The following is a 21,734-nucleotide window of genomic DNA, read 5'->3' on the forward strand; positions in this document are numbered from 1 at the left end:
GCTCTTAATGCATTGGCCAGTGGCTCTATGGCCAGAGCAAACCGTAGCGGTGAGAGGGGACATCCTTGTCTCGTCCCTCTGTGTAGTTTAAAATACCCCGACCTCAACCGGTTCGTACGCACACTCGCTACTGGTGCCTGATAGAGCAACCGCACCCAGTCAATGAAGCCCTCACCAAACCCAAACCTTCCCAGCGCCTCCCACAGGTAATTCCACTCCACCGGTCAAAAGCCTTCTCTGCATCCATCGCGACCACCACTTCCATCTCCTCTCCTGAGGGCATCATAATAGCATTTAAAAGCCTTCGAACATTGGCCGTGAGTTGCCTGCCCTTTACAAATCCTGTCTGGTCTTCCCCTATCACCCCTGGGACATAATCCTCTATCCTTGTGACCAATATCTTAGCCAGCAGTTTGGCGTCTACATTCAGTGGAGAAATCTGCCTGTATGACCCACATTTCTCCAGATCCTTCTCCCGTTTCAGGATCAATGAAATCGAGGCCTGCGACATTGTTGGGGGGAGGACTCCCTTCTCTCTTGCTTCATTAAATGTCCTCACCAGCCGTGGGCTCAATATCTCCGAAAACGTCTTATAGAATTCCACCGGGTAATCGTCCGGCCCCAGGGCCTTGCCCGACTGCATGCCCTCCAGACCTCCATTATTTCCTCAATTTCAATTGGGGCTCCCAGCCCTTCCACCAGATCCTCATCCACCCTCGGCAACCTCAACTGACCCAAAAACTGCCTCATCCCCTCCACCCCAGCCTGGGGTTCCGACTCATATAATTTGCTGTAAAAGTCCTTAAACACCTCATTCACCCCCACTGGGTCCAGGACCGTGATCCCACCTCTACTCTTTACTCTCCCTATCTCCCTGGCCACCTCCCTTTTTCTGAGCTGATGTGCTAACATTCTGCTTGTCTTTTTCCCTACTCATAAATCGCCCCCCTTGCCTTCCTCAGCTGTTCCACCGCTTTCCCTGTAGTCAACAGCCCAAACCCGGTCTGTAACCTCCGCCGCTCCCTCAGTAGCCCCGCGTCCGGGGCCTCCGAGTATCTCCTGTCCACCTGGAGTATCTCCTCCACTAACCTATCCCTCTCCGCCCGTTCCACCTTTTATCTGTGGGCCCGTATCAACATTAATTCCCCTCTGACCACTGCCTTCAAAGCTTCCCAAACCGTTGCTGCAGAGACCTCCCCCGTATCATTTGTTTCCAGGTAGTTTTGGATGGACTTGTTCACCCGCCCACAAATCGCTTCGTCCGCTAGCAACCCCACATCCAGCCTCCATAGCGGGCGTTGTCCTCTCTCCAAGCTAACCTGTAGATCCACCCAATGTGGGGCATGATTCGACACTGCAATTGCCGAGTACTTAGTATCCACCACCCCCGGTATTAGAGCCCTGCTCAGAACAAAAAAGTCGATCCAAGAGTATACCTTGTGGACATGTGAGAAAAAAGAAAACTCCTTCACCCTTGGCCGTGCAAACCTCCATGGGTCTACTCCCCCAATCTGTTCCATAAACCCCTTCAATTCCTTTGCCGCGGCTGGCACCCTCCCTGTCCTGGATTTTCACCGGTCCAATTCCGGATCAATGACTGTGTTAAAATCTCCCCCCATGATCAAGTTATGTGACTCTAATTCTGGTATCTTACCTAACACCCGCCTCATAAATTCCACATCGTCCCAATTCGAAGCATATACGTTCACGAATACCACCCGCACCCCCTCCAGCATCCCACTCACCATTATGTACCTGCCCCCCTGTGTCTGACACGATTCTCCCTGCCTCGAATGCCACCCGTTTATTTATCAAAATCACTACCCCCCTGGTCTTTGAGTCCAGCCCTGAGTGGAATACTTGGTCTGTGACCTTTAGGTGTGTCTCTTGTAACATTGCCACATCTGCCTTCAGACCCCTCAAATGCACGAACACATGAGCCCTCTTCACCGGTCCGTTCAGCCCTCTAACGTTCCATGTAATCAGCCTGGTCAGGGGACTGTCTCCCCATTGTGCTCTCACCTCTCCCCCACTTGAACATACATAATCAAAGCATCACATTCCCCAGTAAACTAACAGTGGAAAAACAACCACACATAAATAACTTACACAGAACCACCACCCCCCCCCTCCACCCAGCTCCCAGTAAGACAAAGTTAACTTTAGCCATCAAAACAGCCCCTTATTGCACATAACATTACTTATTCAAACCAGCACAAAAGCGATTGTCAACAAATTGCCATTGCAATACTCTCCCCAAGCATTCGGTGTCTTTAGTTCACATCCAGTCTTTTTTCCCTGATGAAAGTCAATGCATCGTCGGGTGTTTCGAAGTAAAATTTCCTGTCCTCATATGTGACCCACAGAAGCGCTGGGTACAACATCCCGAACTTCACCCCCTCTTAAAGAGGGCCGATTTTGCCCGATTAAACCCGGCTCGCCCCTTGGCCAAATCCAAACCCAGGTCTTGATAAATGCGCAGCTCACAATTCTCCCATGTGCTGCTCCGTTCTTTCTTGGCCCACCGCAGAATGTGTTCCTTGTCCAGGAATCGGTGCATAAGTACCACCATCTCCATCGGCGGCTCGTTTGCTCGGGGATTCTTCGTGAGGGCTCTGTGCGCTCTATCCACTTCCAGGGGCCGAGGGAACCCCTCAGCCCCCATCAACTTCTCCCGCATGTTCGTCACATAGGCTTTCGCATCCAAGCCCTCACTGCCCTCATGGAGGCCGACGATTCTCAAGCCCTGCCTCCTGGACCTGATCTCCAAGTCCTCCAGCTTCTCCTGCATTATTTTCTGGTGGTCATTCATCATCTCCACCTTGGTCTCCAACATGGTTAGGTATTCCTCGTGCTCGAACACCTTTTTCTCCATCTCCTGGAGCGCACGTCTGTGTATTTCTTGATTCTGTACAACCTGATCAATCAAAGCCTTGATCGGGTCCAGCGTGCCCTTCTTAAGCGAAACAATCTTCAAAAAACTTCACCAGCTGCTCCGTCGACCACTGTGCCGTCTCCCCGTGGCCCTGCTGCTCCGCCATGCTTTCCCGCGTTGCCAGCTCTGCTCGCATCTTTCTTGTAGAACTTTGTCTTCTTACACGGCTACTTCTTGTCCAATTCTCCACACACTGCAGGTGGAGTTTCGCCTCACCATCTCACTCTCCACCGATTCATCCAATAAAATACGGAAAAGAATGGAGAAAAAGGTCCAAAAGTCAGTCACAGGCAGGAGCTAGCAAATGTGCGACCTACTCTTCCATGGCTGCACCCGGAAGTTCCCGGGATCGCAGTAATGTCCCAGGGCTCAGATATTTGGTCTCCAACAACCATATCTGTTATCTGTGCTCGACATGACTCCAATCATTGGAGACATTCTCCCCCTGGTTACAAAAGACTTTTGTTGGGGCTCCTTATTATCACCAATAGGTGCTGCTGAGCTGCAGAAAGAATCAGAAGGCCTCTCCGTGTTGAGGCTCCCTCAAAGGGCCAGTAAGGTTTTTAACTTCTTTGGGGCCAGGCAAGCAGGCCTTGATGATTGGAGAAGTGAACCCTTCAACTGCAGGTCCCCTCCATGGGCCATGGAGCAGCTATTTATAGGAAGAACTTGCAGAGAGGCCAACAGTTTATCTGGTAGACCTTGCTGTGTGGTATCGGACCTATCCTGATGCCAGGAATATTACAGCAAAGTTGGAAAATGACATTAAATGGCCTATTGAGTGACTTATTTGTCCGCCATATCTGGTCAGTAGGGGGGCACTGGTACTGTCATTCCCACCATGCCATGCCCACAATTTCAACATCCCATGGAGGCATGAAGACCTTTAGCCCCCCCCTCAACCGGATTCCTTCTGCCCCCTTGTGATGAGACCTCCTGCCTCCCAGTCTGTATCCAGAGGTTTGGTAAAACGCAGCCCACTACGTCTGCAAGGTGTACTATCTACAGAATACATTGCTGCGTCTTCTCCGAGGACATCGCTCAAACCCATGAATTCCACCACCTAGAAGAACAACAGCAACAGGTTTATGGGATTTTCATCACTGTCTTCAGGTTTTCCTCCTTATTTCATTCTGACTCAAACATAACGCATTCCCTTAATTCCTGTTGGATCAAAATTCTGCCAAACAGCTGTATTGAGGTAATGTGGTTCAAGAAGGCAGATCACCACCACCTTCTCCAAGGCCTCTGAGATGTGCAATAAATGCTGACCTTGCCAATGATATCCATGTCATCAGAATGGATATTGTTATGGGCCTGGGTTTAGAAAACTCCAAATTATATTATGGCGTTCACCTGACCTACAACTGTTTATTAATTTTGGTTACGAGGAGCACGGGCCTACTTTTCAGGTGTTATTTTTAACAGAAGCCTTAAGCACTTTTAAACAAAACAAAGTTTATTCTACAAATTCAGTTAACATTTTATAAACACACAGTAAGTATTTTTTTATCAACTACAAATATAAATTCCCCACACAGCTACAGTTCTCTCTCTCTCTTTCTCTCTCTCTCACCCTTAATAACTTCCCCTTCTGCAGTTTCAACTTGATAACAACACCCAATAAAACCAGGAAAACCCTTTTAACAAAACAGTAGGTTTGAATTCTTTCCAGAAAACAGTTATCACTTTTAAATTATCAAGTGATCTGTACACCTTTTTTGAGTGAGGAGAAGCCTTCTTTTTCTGAATCCAGCTTCCAACAGTGTAAACCGAAAGTAAAACCCAGTGCCACAGCCCAGCTCCAGCTCAAACCGAAAGTAAAACCCAGAGCCACAGCTCAGCTCCACCCACACAATGACATCATTGAAGCCATGTGATAATACAAACATTTCTTAAGGGTCACTCGCATGACAATATTAAAAACATAAAACCTTCGCACAGCTGGAATGACCAGAAAAGGTGTACTGCACTTCCTTACTCCACTGGGATTCCCTCCCTGTTCTCCATAAGATCCTTCTTGAAACCTACTACTTAAACCAAATTTTCATTGGCTTGGTGGAAATGTTTGCTCCTCTGAAGTGCTGTGGGATGGTTTCCTACTTTTTAAATGCACTATATCAGTGCAAGCTGTTCACCAATGTTTCAGGGACAAGTAGGAACATAGAATATGAGGAGGCCATTCAGCCCCTCAAATCTTTTTAAAAGAAAATGAATGGCAGCTTTAACGAAGAGTCATCCAGACTCAATGTTAGCTCTGTTCTATCCACGGATGCTGTCAGACCTGAGATTTTCCAGCATTTTCTGTTTTGTGTTTTTTAAAAAAGGAATTGTTCCCACAGTTGCTGCTGCATGAATTGATAACACTTCTCCTTTAAGAGTGTCAAACTAGATTGTGCTTAACTCTGTTGAAACTTTTTACAGTTGGCCAGTTATATGGGGCACAAGCCCATCATCGTCTCCCTGACTGAAGCAATGGGCAAAAATATTTGCAGTCCCACTATGCGGGCATAATAGAAAGAAATTTAATGCTTGTGTATGTCACAGAATACCATCTATGTTACAGCTTGTGGTAGGAATGTCAGATTGTGTTTGGTGCAGTAAAGGTTAAAGGCCTGGATTAGAATGTGCGTGACTGCTGCAGTAGTGTTTTTAAAACTCCTGGTTTGTAAGACAGCTTGAGTGCAATTAAAGCATCATAAAATTTGGGCTAATGGAATTTTATATTGAGAGGGTTCCCTGTAGAGCAGTTAATTAGAGACATTGTGTGGAGTTTAGTAAGGTGAGGTAGTTAATGGTAGGAGTCGAGGGTTTAAGCAGTCAGGTGTTGAGGTTCAGAGTTAGTCTGTGGTTGGAAGGTGAGCAAAGAAGGTTTTCTGAAGAAATATCACCAGAGATTGTGCATTATTCTGACAGAGTGTCAGGTCTCTTTCTTTAAAGCAGTCCAAAAGATCTCGCTTTCACAAATTGGAGTATTCAAGACATCTCTGGACAGTAAGCATGCCTGAGTGCTAACTATATTTAAAAGTGGATTGGGATTTGAGATGGTTTTATTGTTTGAGTGGAAATAAAGATAGCAGTAAAGGTTTTAAGGGTTATTTTGTTACTGTATTGAGTAGCATTATTTAAGGGGGTAATTGTAAGCTAATTTCTTGTATGATGTTAAAGATACTTTAATACTGTGTTAGCAATAAAGTTTGTTTTAATATACCATCTCCCTATTTTGAGTGAAATCACTCCTGGAGTGAGGTCTCCTTTCCTTATAATGTTACAAAATAAAAATAAAATATTGGGGTTTCTGACCAGTATTCTAGTCACCGTTGGGGCCTGGTCCGGGATTGTGATAAGTTACATTGCCAAAAATGTTTGCAATGGCCAAAAAATAAACCCACAGAAAGAAACCGTTTCCAGAGACCCAGCTGAACTAACGCTCTCTCCACCATCCAGTTTCGTCCTGGCGTTAAACCGTGTAGCAGAGAAAAGCACAAGGATTGGCACCCACCAATCTCCCCGTTTTAGTTGTCCAGCAGAAAAATCATGTTTTAATTGTTCGGCCACCGTATGTGAACAAGGATTTCTTCTTTACAGACCGAAGCGAATTTAACCGACGATTTCTTCAGCGAAGACACAATGCACCTACTGGAACTGCAGACTGCGTCCGGAGTGATCGCACCTGGCAGGCTGGGGTAAGTGGAATGCAACAGTGACCTGGCACAGCTTCAGGAAGGCACCTGCAATCTTGGTTTCTCTGCATACTTCAGCCGATTGCAAGGCGTTCTAGCCATTGTGTCCAGGTAACAACGGATTGTTATATTTACTTTAAATTACTACATTAAAAATCAGCATGGGCTTGGGTCACGTGGAAACCCATCACAATGTTTAACTCTTCAGCCTAAATCAATGAGAAACCCTAGGAAGCCGGGTTTCCACTTGCTTGACACGATTGCAGGGAATCTCCCTTGCATGTCGCTCCTTATTTCAATGCACACAACTTGGGGTGACGAGAATCAAAGCATCTGGATCTCCAATTGTGTACCGGAGTACTGCTGGAGTTCACCTAGTGAACAACATGGAGAGTGCTGGGATCGTCACCAATTCTGAATGTTCCCTGCTGCTCACGCACGTTGACCATTGCATGTTCGGTATGTTACTTGTCGGAGCCCACCAGTGTGTTATGGGCCAGGCTTTCGAGAACCCCAAAGTGTATCATGGAGTTCACCTGACCCACAACTTTCAATATATTATGGTTATGGGGAGCACACGGGCCTACCTTACAGGTGTAGTGCAACAGAGAGTTACAGTAGTTTTAAATTAAAACAATGTTTATTTATGAAACCAGTTAACACTTTATAAACCCACAGTAAACATCTTAACAACTATCCACACCAATAAATCCCCCAAAGAATACAGTATAAGTAACTCTTAATCTTTCCTTGCAACATCCATAAGACAAAAAAGAACCCTTTTTACAGAAAGACATTAGGTTTAACTTCTCTACTGCGAGCAGTTACCACTTTGAAATCACCAAATGAACATTCTTTAGCTTGCAGAGATTCATACACATCTTGCTGTGACTGCAGCTTCTCCAAATCTAAAACAAAACTAAACACACCCTGTAGCAGACGGCCCAAAACGAAAGTAAAAGCAGACAGCCCAGCTCCACCCACACTCTGACATCACTGCAGCAATAAACACCCATTTCTTAAAGGTACACCCACTACAGCTATTTTATAAACCCCCATTTCTTAAAGGTACTCTCACATGACAAGTGTCACGCAGCAATTAGACGCCAACATGGTCTTTGTGTCCTGATTGGACAAATCTTGACCGCCAGTCAAACAGCCACTTTTCCCACCTAATATTTTCATACATAAAGAAAAGATTTTTCAAAATAAAAATGAATCTTTTTTTTCACGCCCCGATTAACCTTCCCCTGAGTTACTTGCAGCAGTGTGCAGGAAATTCACCTTTACTTTCTGATGACTCCTGGCCTACCCTGGAAGGTTTCCCACTCAGCTTCCTGTAATTTGTTCACCCTCGAGCAGACACAGGAAGCTGATATCCGAGACAGGAAGGCCCATGGAACAGGACACTACTGTACTGAGGATTGACTGAACGGCCTGCCACATTCGTGTGATGTGGAGGGATGAGGTCTCTTCATTCCAGATAACCAGTTAAACACTGGTTAACCATTTCAGGACAGCAGAGGCCTACCTGAACAAGCAGCAGTTGATTCAATTTGCAGAAGGTACCTGGTGCAAACCTAGGGGTCCAGAAGCCTTGACATTTGCCTACCTGAGCCCAAATTGTGTGGACTTCAGTGAAAGAGGCGAGCCCCGACAGACAGAGAGCATGTTTTCTCCATTAGACAAGCAGAAAATCTACCCACCTGGATCTTTGTCTGGCTTGGGTTGGACTCTCGGGTTTTTATGCCTATTTTGACATCTAGATGATTAAAACGTTGAGGAAAGGATGGTTAAGTTTGTGCCACCTCAAAAAAATTTGTAAGAGTTCAATAGACTGCTGTATGCTAATCTAATCAAAAATTAAATCCAGTAAAGTTGAAGTATTCTCTTTATTTCTATCAATTGAAATTTAACAACAGTGAATATTTGTGTTTAGTTTTATATTGATATTGACATTGAGTGTTAGAGAGAGGTGACCTGCTCCAAATTGGATTGGGGAATTAACTTTCTGATATACCTCTTCTCCACCCCCCCAACCCCCACATCTCCCTCTCTCGGGTCTAGGGAATAATTCCAAAAGTTACAGCAACTTAAATTGATGTTAAGGATTTGTTCCCATGGGGTCTGTGTTATAAAACTGGGTCAGCACAGGACCTTTCCTTTCACCTCTGCGACCTTTGACTCACAACTGGATTGACAGAATGATAATCTTTTCACTGGGCTTAAGTATGGCTCAACTCAGTTTTGACCGGTTCTGGTACTCATCGCTAAGTTGCCCATAAATCAAAACAAGCTAGTTTTTGATGGAGGATCTCTTTGGAATAAAGCGTCAGCATTAGAATGGCAACACGTGTGGATAAGGTGGTCAACAAGGCATTCAGCATGTTGGCCTTCATGGGTCGGGGCATTGAATATAAAAATCGGCAATTCATGTTGTAGCTGTACAGGACCTTAGTTAGGCCTCATTTAGAATATTGTGTACAATTCTGGTCGCCACACTACCAGAAGGATGTGGATGCTTTGGAGAGGGTACAGAAGTGGTTTACTAGGATGTTGCCTGGTGTGGAAGGCATTAGTTATGATGAAAGGTTAGATAAATTCGGACTGTTCTCACTGGAACGACAGAAGTTCAGAGACGACCTGATCGAGGTCTGTAGGATTATGAGTGGCATGGACAGATTGGATAGTCAGAGGCTCTTTCCTCTGAGGAAGTCTGTGAGACAACACTCCCACCTTTGGCACAAACCCCCAGATGTTGATTTGGAGGACTTTGCAGAATTGGCACGGTTGGGTTTGGAGTTGTCGTTTCCGGTGCCTGGGTGGATACTGGGTGATCCGTCCGGTTTCATTCCTTTTTTGTGTTTTTGTAACAGTTGAATACAACTGAGAGGCTTGCTGGGCCATTTCAGAAGGCATTTCAGAGTCAGCCACATTGTTGTGGGTCTGGAGTCACATGTAGACCAGACCAGTAAGGATGGCAAATTTCCTTCCCAAAAGGATATTAATGAACCAGATTGTTTTTTATGACAGTCGTTGTTGGACTTTTAATTCCAGATATTTTATTGAGTTTAAATTCCACCACTTGCCATGGTGGCATTCAAACCTGGGTCCTCCCATCGTGGGTCTCCAGATTACTAGTCCAGGTACAAAAACGCAACAGCACTGCCTCCACTCCTACCCTGTGTTTTCCCTCCTTCCCCTCCCATCCTGTGCCTGCCCTCCCTCCCAACCCCACCCTGTGCCTGTCTCCACGCCACCCACCAAAACCTGTGCCTGTCCTTCTCCCCCCCCCCCCCCCCCCACCCCCAATCTCCCTCCCTGTGCCTGTCCTCCCCCTTTCCCTGTGCCTGTTGTCATGTGAATGTTCCTTTAAGAAAGGTTTTCTCTTACCACATGACTTGTAGCACGGCTTCAGTGATGTCATTTGTGGGTGGAGCTAGGCTGTGGCTGTCAGGTGAGAGGGGGTTTAGTGTTTGGGTTTCAGTTTCGGTTTGTTGCTTTGGACTGCAGAAGAGAAGCCGTGTTTCCCTGTTTTCATTTTAAAGCTGTTCCAGGGAACTGAGAGCACATTGGGTGTGGTAAAGTGCTTTGGTAACTTTAAAGCTAGTCTTGCTTTCTGGAAGGAGCTTTGAATCTGCTGGTTGGAACTGGACCAGAATCTGAGGGAAAGGACCAGTCCCATTCAAGTGAGATTACAGCGTGCTGGACCACGCCTTTGAAAGGGGTTTTGGTTTATTGGATTTTGTATTGAATTGGAACAGTTACTAAGAGGGATTCATTAAGAGTTATATAGATAGATTACTGTAGCTGTTGTGTTTTCTATGTTTGTAATTGATAAATTCTTGTGTTAACCACATTCTTATAATAAACTTTGTTTTCATAAAAGTGGCTAGGAATTCTGGAGAATCGCACCTGAAGTGAAGACTCTTGTGCTCATCCTAGCCAAATTCAACTTAAAAGTTATAAGTCAGGTGAACTTTACAATACAATTTGGAGTTTCTAAGCCCTCGCCTATAACAAATTGGGGGCTTGTCAGATAAAAGTCTATATTTTGTGATTGGGTTGGCTCGGTGAACTTATTGACAGTGAGGGGGAGCATATTTGTTTGCTTTTCAGGTGTTGTATTCAAGTTTAAATAAGGAGTGTGTTGTGGACAATGGCTCTTTTAGAGGCTCAGAAGTTTTTGGGGGTGGAGGACATCACGCGAAGTACCTTACAAATGGTGACTAAAACAAGGCTTTTAGAAGTGGCAAAAATATTGCACATAACATTGCCTGTCAGTGTATGGAAAAGGGGAAGTAATTGAGGCAGTAACTGAGCATTTAAAATTACCTGAGACAGTCAGAATCATTGGAACTGGCAAGAATTCAATTATATATGAAACCGCTTGAACATGAACAAGGATTAAAGCAGCTTGAACATGAAGAAGAATTAAAGAAGCTTGAATTCAAAATGAGGGGAAAAGAAAGAATAGCCCTAGCAGAACAAAAACCGAGAGAAAGGGACGTACAGATCAGGAAAAAAGAAAAGGAGCGAGAGGAAAAAGAGAGGGACTTTGAACTTCATAAACTGGCCATGAAAAGTGAATGTCAGTTAAAAGTGGCAGAGGTAAAGAGAAAAGTACAGTCAGGGTAGTGAGAAAGAGCAAGAGCTTTGTAGTCAAAGACTTGGTGGGGATCTATTTAAATATGTCCAAGCATTGCCAAGGTTTGATGAAGGATATAGAAGCCTTTTTCATTTCATGAGAAGGTGGCTAAACAAATGAAATGGCCACAGGACATGTGGGTATTACTGATTCAAACAAAGTTGGTAGGTAGAGCGAGTGAAGTGTTTGCATCACTACCAGAGGAGATATCTGGGACGCATTAGGAGGTGAAAAAATCCATTTATGTGCATATGAACTAGTGCCTGAAACCTACAGATAAAGGTTTGGAAATTATGGAAAGAACCTGGTCAAACATACATCGAGCTTGAAAGGATCAAGCAGAATAATTTTGATAGTTGGATAAGAGCTTTGAAAATAGACCAAACGTATGAAGCTCTTAGAGAAATTATAATTTTGGAGACGTTTAGAAATTCAACTCTTGATGTATTGAGAACTCTTGTGCAAGAGCAGAGGGTTAAAACTGCGAGATTAGCAACAGAAATTAGCAAATGCTGATTATGAATTAGTTCATAAATCAAAGTTTGGTTTCCGATATCAGTTTCAGCCTGTGAGGGATAGAAATTGGGGAAAAGAGAAATACTCAAGTGGTAAAGATAAAGGGGATCTAATGAGAACTAGTAAGGATTATAATCAGATTAAAAAAGAAATCCAGGAGGGTGGATTTACTGTCATAAACTAAACCATGTAAAGTCACAGTGTTGGGGATTTAAGTAAAGCACTGGGAAGGCTGATGTGACAAAACAGGATAAGCCAGTCAGGTTTGTCAAAGTGGTAAAGGAAAGCCCAATTGAAGCGAAGGAGGTGCAAAAGAATATGCAACAAAGAGATGATTGATAAGAAGGTACCAGTTCTCTTTAAAGAATTTACTTGTGTGGGTAAAGTTTACTCGTGTACCAGGAGGAGTAGATAAAGAAGTCCACAATTTGAAGAGACACTGGAGCAAGTCAATCTTTGATGGTAAGAGATGAGGAGTATGCAGTTTGGGAGGAATATTGCCAGAAAGCCTTTGACAAGGTGCCACACAAAAGGTTGTTGCATAAGATAAAGATGCATGGCATTAAGGGGAAAGTAATAGCATGGTTAGTGGATTGGTTAATTAATAGAAAGCAAAGAGTGGGGATTAATGGGTGTTTCTCTGGTTGGCAATCAGTAGCTAGTGGTGTCCCTCATGGATCAGTGTTGGGCCCACAACTGTTCACAATTTACATAGATGATTTGGAGTTGGGGACCAAGGGCAATGTGTCCAAGTTTGCAGACGACACTAAGATAAGTGGTAAAGCAAAAAGTGCAGAGGATACTGGAAGTCTGCAGACGAATTTGGATAGGCTAAGTGAATGGGCTTGGATCTGGCAGATGGAATACAATGTTGACAAATGTGAGGTTATCCATTTTGGTAGGAATAACAGCAAAGGGGATTATTATTTAAATGATAAAATATTAAAACATGCTGCTGTGCAGAGAGACCTGGGTGTGCTTGTGCATGAGTCGCAAAAAGTTGGTTTACAGGTGCACCAGGTGATTAAGAAGGCAAATAGAATTTTGTCCTTCATTGCTAGAGGGATGGAGTTTAAGGCTAGGGAGGTTATGCTGCAATTGTATAAGGTGTTAGTGAGGCCACACCTGGAGTATTGTGTTCAGTTTTGGTCTCCTTACTTGAGAAAGGACGTACTGGCACTGGAGGGTATGCAGAGGAGATTCACTAGGTTAATCCCAGAGCTGAAGGGGTTGGATTACGAGGAGAGGTTGAGTAGACTGGGACTGTACTCGTTGGAATTTAGAAGGATGAGGGGGGATCTTATAGAAACATATAAGATTATGAAGGGAATAGATAGGATAGATGCGGGCAGGTTGTTTCCACTGGTGGGTGAAAGCAGAACTAGGGGGGCATAGCCTCAAAATAAGGGGAAGTAGATTTAGGACTGAGTTTAGGAGGAACTTCTTCACCCAAAGGGTTGTGAATCTATGGAATTCCTTGCCCAGTGAAGCAGTAGAGGCTCCTTCATTAAATGTTTTTAAGATAAAGATAGATAGTTTTTTGAAGAATAAAGGGATTAAGGGTTATGGTGTTCGGGCCGGAAAGTGGAGCTGAGTCCACAAAAGATCAGCCATGATCTCATTGAATGGTGGAGCAGGCTCGAGGGGCCAGATGGCCTACTCCTGCTCCGAGTTCTTATGTTCTTATGTAAAAGGTGCTATTATGTGGAATCAGGGTGAGAAGAATAGTGTTCCGTTATATAAGGTGAGGTTGGAGAGTCAAGTGAAGAGTGGTGAATTGGCTAGACATCATTTAAAACTTGCACAGCATGTGATGAAACAAAGTGGACAAGAAAGCAAAGGTTTGTAGTTTTGCCAGTGGCGATAAAGTTTTCGTATTTTTACCAGTGATGGGTGAACCTTTAAAAGCAAGGTTTTGTGGGCCTTATCAGATGGAAAGGAAATCAAGTGGGGTGAATTATTTGGTAAGAATGGCAGATTGAAGGAAAGCTCACCAAGTGTGTCATGTGAATATGCTTAAAAGGTATTTTAAAAGGAAAGGAGAGCAAAAGGAGGAGCTTTTCGTGATTATGTCTCAGTGAAGAGCCAAATCCAGATGACTCTGAATTTGACATTCCTCAAATTAAATTGGAAAACGAGGATGTTCTTGAGTTACCTTCCAGAGAAAACAAACTGTCCTGAAAGAGTTATTAATATCACATGGGCAAGTTTGTGGAAATAAGTTGGGAAATAAAATGGGTATACATGATGTAGATGTGGTAATTGCTGTTCCAATTAAACAACATCCATGCAGACTAACTCTTTATAATTGGCACAGGTTCAAAAAGAAATTGAAAGCATGTTTGAAAATGGCATAATTGAAGTGGGTTGCAGCCAATGGCGCTCACCCATTGCGATGGTACCGAAACCGTACGGTACCTAACGATTGTGTGTGGACTATAGTAAGGTTAATGCAGTTACAATAACAGACTCTTGTCCTATCCCACGGCTGGAGGACTGCATTGAGAAGGTGGGACAATCGGCTTTTATCGCCAAACTGGATTTACTGAAAGGTTACTGGCAGGTACCTTTATCCGAAAGGGCGAAGGAGATTTCAGCTTTTGTAACTCCAGATGGTATATACCAATTCAAAGTTATGCCATTTGGCATGAAAAATGCCCCAGCCACATTTCAGTGGTTAACTAACAAAGTCATTTCAGGATTACCCAATTGTGCGGTGTACATAGATGATTTGGTAATTTTTAGTCAGACATGGAAAGAATATTTGAAGCAACTGATGGAGATATTCGATCGACTTCAGGAGGCGGGTTTGGTGGTAAACCTAGCCAAAAGTGAATTTGGAAAAACCCAAGTCACATTCCTTGGCCATACAATTGGACAGGGTCGAATGGTCCCACAGCTTTTCTAATTGGAGGGCTGTGACCAGTGGTGTTCCACAGGGATCAGTGCTGGGACCTTTGCTGTTTGTAGTATATATAAATGATTTGGAGGAAAATGTAACTGGTCTGATTAGTAAGTTTGCAGACGACACAAAGGTTGGTGGAATTGCGGATAGCGATGAGGACTGTCGGAGGATACAGCAGGATTTAGATTGTTTGGAGACTTGGGCGGAGAGATGGCAGATGGAGTTTAATCCGGACAAATGTGAGGTAATGCATTTTGGAAGGTCTAATGCAGGTAGGGAATATACAGTGAATGGTAGAACCCTCGAGTATTGAAAGTCAAAGAGATCTAGGAGTACAGGTCCACAGGTCATTGAAAGGGGCAACACAGGTGGAGAAGGTAGTCAAGAAGGCATACGGCATGCTTGCCTTCATTGGCCGGGGCATTGAGTATAAGAATTGGCAAGTCATGTTGCAGCTGTATAGAACCTTAGTTAGGCCACATTTGGAGTATAGTGTTCAATTCTGGTCGCCACACTACCAGAAGGATGTGGAGGCTTTAGAGAGGGTGCAGAAGAGATTTACCAGAATGTTGCCTGATATGGAGGGCATTAGCTACGAGGAGCGGTTGAATAAACTCTGTTTGTTCTCACTGGAACGAAGGAGGTTGAGGGGAGACCTGATAGAGGTCTACAAAATTATGAGGGGCATAGACAGAGTGGATAGTCAGAGGCTTTTCCCTGGGGTAGAGGGGTCAATTACTAGGGGGCATAGGTTTAAGGTGAGAGGAGCAAGGTTTAGAGTAGATGTACGAGGCAAGTTTTTTACGCAGAGGATAGTGGGTGCCTGGAACTCGCTACCGGAGGAGGTGGTGGAAGCAGGGACGATAGTGACATTTAAGGGGCATCTTGACAAATACATGAATAGGATGGGAATAGAGGGATACGGACCCAGGAAGTGTAGAAGATTGTAGTTTAGTCGGGTAGCATGGTCGGCACGGGCTTGGAGGGCCGAAGGGCCTGTTCCTGTGCTGTACATTTCTTTGTTCTTTGTTGTTCTTGGGATGTGGAAAGTTATTGGGGAGTTCCCAATACCTTCGACACAAAGGGAAATAATGAGATTTCTTGGCCCGAGTAGTTTTTACCATAAATCTGTACCGAATTTTAGCGTGGTTGTTCTACTGACGGACTTGCTGAAGAAGTATAGCAAATTTCAGTGGACAGCGGAGTGTCAACAGGCATTTGACGGCGAATATTGTGTTAACCACTACTCCTGTGTTGGGATTTATTAAGAGTTATATATATGGATTACTGTAGCTGTTGTGTTTTCTTTATGTTTGATGTGGAGATGTGGAGATGCCGGCGTTGGACTGGGGTGAGCACAGTAAGAAGTCTTACAACAACAGGTTAAAGTCCAACAGGTTTGTTTCAAATCACTAGCTTTCGGAATACTGTTCCTCCATTCACCTGAGGAAGGAGCAGTGCTCCGAAAGCTAGTGATTTGAAACAAACCTGTTGGACTTTAACCTGGTGTTGTAAGACTTCTTACTGTTCTTTATGTTTGTAATTGATAACAAACTCATGCTGTGTTTTATATATGTTAACTATATTCTTATAATAAACTTTGTTTTGATAAAAGTACCCAGGAAGTCTGATGACTCACACCTGAAGTGAAGGCTCTTGTTCTCATCCTAGCCAAATTCAACATAAAAGTTATAGGTCAGGTGAACTTCATAATGCACTTTGGAGTTTCTAAGACCCGGCCCATAACACTGTCCCCCCCCCTCCCCCCACCCGTGCCTGTCCTCCTCCCCTCCCCCCTCACCCCCCCCCCCCCCCACCACCACCACCCGTGCCTGTCCTCCCCCTTCCCTGTGCCTGTCCTCCCCAACTCCCCCCCCCCCCCCCCCCCCTCCCTCCCTCCACACCCGTGACTGCACTCCTGAGCCAGGAACAAAACTAACATGTTGTATTTGTCTAATGAGAATTTGGCGTTTTCCCCAAGATCCTTATGGATCATTTTTGGTGACTGATTATTTCAGGTTTATAGCTGGAGTGATACGGAGAGAGAGGATGGCTGCCTTCGAACGCTTGCTCTGGAGAGCTTGTCGAGGGAATGTCTACATGAAGCAGTCGGAGATGGAAGTTCCCTTGGAAGATCCAAGCACTGTAAGGTATTTTTAAATTAACTCAACAATGATTATCAAGCACAATTAATAATCCTGATTTCAAGATCAAATTGAAATAGCTTGAATGTTAAAATCTGAATTGAGAGAACACTGCAGAGATGTTAACTATTTGTTTGCAGATTTTTCAGAAATGTTGCTCTGTTTACTTGCTGCTTCTGGGATCTTGCTGCTCACTTATTGTACAACCTGGAAATGTGGAAAAAGTCCCTCGGCCACATGTTAAATCATGTACTTCGGCCAATCACCAACTGTCTCAGCATCAGGCTCTCCTGAGGACCTTGTCCTCTCAGGACTATCAAGTCTGTGGCCATGATTGGCTCTGCAACATTTTGTGGTGGTCCTGATCACTGAACACATCCAACATTTGCAGCACCAGGATCGGGCCCTGGTTCAAGGTGCAACCCAGTTTCAAGGGCAGAGTCTTTAACCTAAATACTGGGTAAAGGATTTGGGTGGAGAATTGTCTTAAAATTGACATGACCAAGAGGAGATTCCTTGAATGGAAGTGGGCAAAACACAGGGGAGGAAGAAGCCAGAGATACTGATCAAAAGTGCAGACAATCTCCAAAAGAGGAAAGGTGTTTATTTGCAACATCAGTCTTTCCTCTTTCATATGCTGACTGACATGCAATGTTCTTTTTCAAGTATTTAACATTAAGGATTTTTATCCTTGCATGTCTGCAAATCTGATGCAAATTAAATGTGAGATAAAATGAGCACAGTGCAGCTGTCTCCTTTATGTCTGCTTCACTGAGTTGGTAGCACATGTGGTGATACGCATAAGCAATCACGTATATAATGATGTAAACTACCTCCGACCAGCAGGCAGCAATGTAAATCTCCCATGTGACTGTACCCTGAGGATTTGGGAGATCGTCGAGTTGGCGGACAGTCATATTTGCAGTAGCTCTGGGATAATTTGTCAGTATTAATAGTTTGTAATCTATTTTTGATAATTATCTTTACCATGCATTTATTTTATAATAAAGTACTTTAACTAGTCAAGAACTAGACATTCTACAGTGCATCACTCCTACCGGCCAAGCATCAGTACATAACAGCACATTCCTATCTTAGTTAGAAGGTTGTGCATTCAAGGCCAACTCCCGGAAGTAAATACCCAATCCAGGCTGACACTTCCAGTGCATGATGTGGAGATGCCGGCGTTGGACTGGGGTGAGCACAGTATGAAGTCTTACAACACCAGGTTAAAGTCCAACAGGTTTGTTTCGATGTCACTAGCTTTCGGAGCACTGCTCCTTCCTCAGGTGAATGAAGCGGTATGTTCCAGAAACATATATATAGACAGATTCAAAGATGCCAAACAATGCTTGGAATGCGACCATTAGCAGGTGATTAAATCTTTAAAGATCCAGAGATGGGGTAACCCCAGGTTAAAGAGGTGTGAATTGTATCAAGCCAGGACAGTTGGTAGGATTTCGCAGGCCAGATGGTGGGGGATGAATGTAATGCGACATGAATCCCAGGTCTCGGTTGAGGCCGCACTCATGTGTGCGGAACTTGGCTATAAGTTTCTGCTCGGCGATTCTGCGTTGTCGCGCGTCCTGAAGGCCGCCTTGGAGAACGCTTACCCGGAGATCAGAGGCTGAAGTGCTCCCCGACTGGAAGGGAACATTCCTGCCTGGTGATTGTTGCGCGATGTCCGTTCATTCGTTGTCGCAGCGTCTGCATGGTCTCGCCAATGTACCACGCTTCGGGACATCCTTTCCTGCAGCGTATGAGGTAACAATGTTGGCCGAGTCTCACGAGTATGTACCTCGTACCTGGTGGGTGGTGTTCTCACGTGTAATGGTGGTATCCATGTCGATGATCTGGCACGTCTTGCAGAGATTGCCATGGCAGGGTTGTGTGGTGTCGTGGTCACTGTTCTGAAGACTGGGTAGTTTGCTGCAAACAATGGTTTGTTTGAGGTTGTGCGGTTGTTTGAAGGCAAGTAGTGGGGGTGTGGGGATGACCTTGGCAAGATGTTCATCGTCATCAATGACGTGTTGAAGGCTGTGAAGAAGATGACGTAGTTTCTCCGCTCCGGGGAAGTACTGGACGACGAAGGGTATTCTGTCGGTTGTGTCCCATGTTTGTCTTCTGAGGAGGTTGGTGCGGTTTTTCGTTGTGGCGCGTTGGAACTGTCGATCGATGAGTCGAGTGCCATATCCCGTTCGTACGAGGGCATCTTTCAACGTCTGTAGATGTCTGTTATGCTGTTCCTGCAGCGTATGAGGTAGACAACGTTGGCCGAGTCGCACGAGTATGTACCGCGTACCTGGTGGGTGGCGTTCTCACGTGTAATAGTGGTATCCATGTCGATATGCAGGAAAGGATGTCTCGAAGCATGGTACATTGGCGAGACCATGCAGACGCTGCGACAACGAATGAACGGACATCGCGCAACAATCACCAGGCAGGAATGTTCCCTTCCAGTCGGGGAACACTTCAGCAGTCAAGGGCATTCAGCCTCTGATCTCCGGGTAAGCGTTCTCCAAGGCGGCCTTCAGAATGCGCGACAACGCAGAATCGCCGAGCAGAAACTTATAGCCAAGTTCCGCACACATGAGTTGCGGCCTCAACCGGGAACTGGGATCCATGTCGCATTACATTCATCCCCCACCATCTGGCCTGCGAAATCCTACCAACTGTCCTGGCTTGATACAATTCACACCTCTTTATCCTGGGGTTACCCCATCTCTGGATCTGTAAAGATTTAATCACCTGCTAATGGTCGCATTCCAAGCATTGTTTGGCATCTTTGAATTTGTCTATATATATGTTTCTGGAACATACCTCTTCATTCACCTGAGGAAGGAGCAGTGCTCCGAAAGCTAGTGTTTGAAACAAACCTGTTGGACTTTAACCTGGTGTTGAAAGACTTCGTACTGTACTTCCAGTGCAGTAATGAAGATGTGCTTCATTGCAGGAGGAACCTTTTTTCAAATTCTGAAGATCCCAGGGCTTTAATTAAACAGTAGGAATCCTTGCAGTTCCCTTGAAAATGCCCTTCCCTTGACCAACTCCACCAAACAAATAAATAACTGATCATTCATCATGATGCTGTTAAGTCCTTGGCTACCTTGAAAACCAACGCAAACAATGTCGTCACTTTAAGTAATTGCATGTGAAGCACCCGGAGCTCCTCCTGAGAATTATGACGAGGTGTTAAGACCATAAGACCAGAAGACATAGGAGCGGAAGTAAGGCCATTCGGCCCATCGAGTCCACTCCACCATTCAATCATGGCTGATTTCAACTCCATTTATCCGCTCTCTCCATAGCCCTTAATTCCTCGAAAAATCAAGAATTTATCAACTTCTGTCTTAAAGACACTCAACGTCCCGGCCTCCACCGCCCTCTGTGAATTCCACAGACCCACCACTCTCTGGCTGAAGAAATTTCTCCTCATCTCTGTTCTAAAGTGACTCCCTTTTATTCTAAGGTTGTGCCCCCGGGTCCTAGTCTCCCCTGCTAATGGAAACAACTTCCCTACATCCACCCTATCTAAGCCATTCATTATCTTGTAAGTTTTTATTAGATCTCCCCTCAATCTCCTAAACTCCAATGAATATAATCCCAGGATCCTCAGACGTTCATCGTATGTTAGGCCTACCATTCCTGGGATCATCCGTGTGAATCTCCAGTGCCAGTATGTCTTTCCTGAGGTGTGGGGTCCAAAATTGCTCACAGTATTCTAAATGGGGCCTAACTAATGCTTTATAAAGCTTCAGAAGTACATCCTTGCTTTTATATTCCAAGCCTCTTGCGATGAATGACAACATTGCATTTGCTTTCTAAATTACGGACTCAACCTGCAAGTTTACCTTTAGAGAATCCTGGACTAGGACTCCCAAGTCCCTTTGCACTTCAGCATTATGAATTTTGTCACCGTTTAGAAAATAGTCCATGCCTCTATTCTTTTTTCCAAAGTGCAAGACCTCGCACTTGCCCACGTTGAATTTCATCAGCCATTTCTTGGACCACTCTCCTAAACTGTCTAAATCTTTCTGCAGCCTCCCACCACCTCCATACTACCTGCCCCTCCACCTATCTTTGTATCATCGGCAAACTTAGCCAGAATGCCCCCAGTCCCGTCATCGAGATCGTTAATATATAAAGAGAACAGCTGTGGCCCCAACACTGAACCCTGCGGGACACCACTCATCACCCGTTGCCATTCCGAAAAAGAACCTTTTATCCCAACTCTCTGCCTTCTGCCTGACAGCCAATCGTCAATCCATGTTAGTACCTTGCCTCGAATACCATGGGCCCTTATTTTACTCAGCAGTCTCCCGTGAGGCACCTTATCAAAGGCCTTTTGGAAGTCAAGATAGATAACATCCATTGGCTCTCCTTGGTCTAACCTATTTGTTATCTCTTTCAAGAACTCTAACAGGTTTGTCAGGCACGACCTCCCCTTACTAAATCCATGCTGACTTGTCCTAATCTGACCCTGCACTTCGAAGAATTTAGAAATCTCATCCTTAACAATGGATTCTAGAATCTTGCCAACAACCGAGGTTAGGCTAATTGGCCTATAATTTTCCATCTTTTTCCTTGTTCCCTTCTTGAACAGGGGGGTTACAACAGCGATTTTCCAATCCTCTGGGACTTTCCCTGACTCCAGTGACTTTTGAAAGATCATAATTAACGCCTCCACTATTTCTTCAGCTATCTCCTTTAGAACCCTAGGATGTAGTCCATCTGGGCCCGGAGATTTATCAATTTTTAGACCTCTTAGTTTCTCTAGCACTTTCTCCTTTGTGATGGCTACCATATTCAACTCTGCCCCCTGACTCTCCGGAATTGTTGGGATATTACTCATGTCTTCTACTGTGAAGACTGACGCAAAGTACTTATTTAGTTCCTCAGCTAT

General features: G+C 44.7%; 1 protein-coding gene across 1 annotated transcript in view; it reads left to right on the plus strand.

Moving 5' to 3' along the window:
* LOC140396129 (V-type proton ATPase 116 kDa subunit a 4-like) overlaps nucleotides 1-21,734 on the plus strand; it is a 204,280-nt gene that overhangs the window by 69,452 nt on the left and 113,094 nt on the right. Inside the window, exons 6-7 of the mRNA XM_072484282.1 lie at nucleotides 6,524-6,621; nucleotides 16,706-16,832. Coding sequence (XP_072340383.1) covers nucleotides 6,524-6,621; nucleotides 16,706-16,832 — 225 coding nt within the window. The remainder of the gene's footprint in view (nucleotides 1-6,523; nucleotides 6,622-16,705; nucleotides 16,833-21,734) is intronic.

The sequence above is a fragment of the Scyliorhinus torazame genome, chromosome 19 (assembly GCF_047496885.1).
Source record: "Scyliorhinus torazame isolate Kashiwa2021f chromosome 19, sScyTor2.1, whole genome shotgun sequence".
NCBI lineage: Eukaryota > Metazoa > Chordata > Chondrichthyes > Carcharhiniformes > Scyliorhinidae > Scyliorhinus > Scyliorhinus torazame.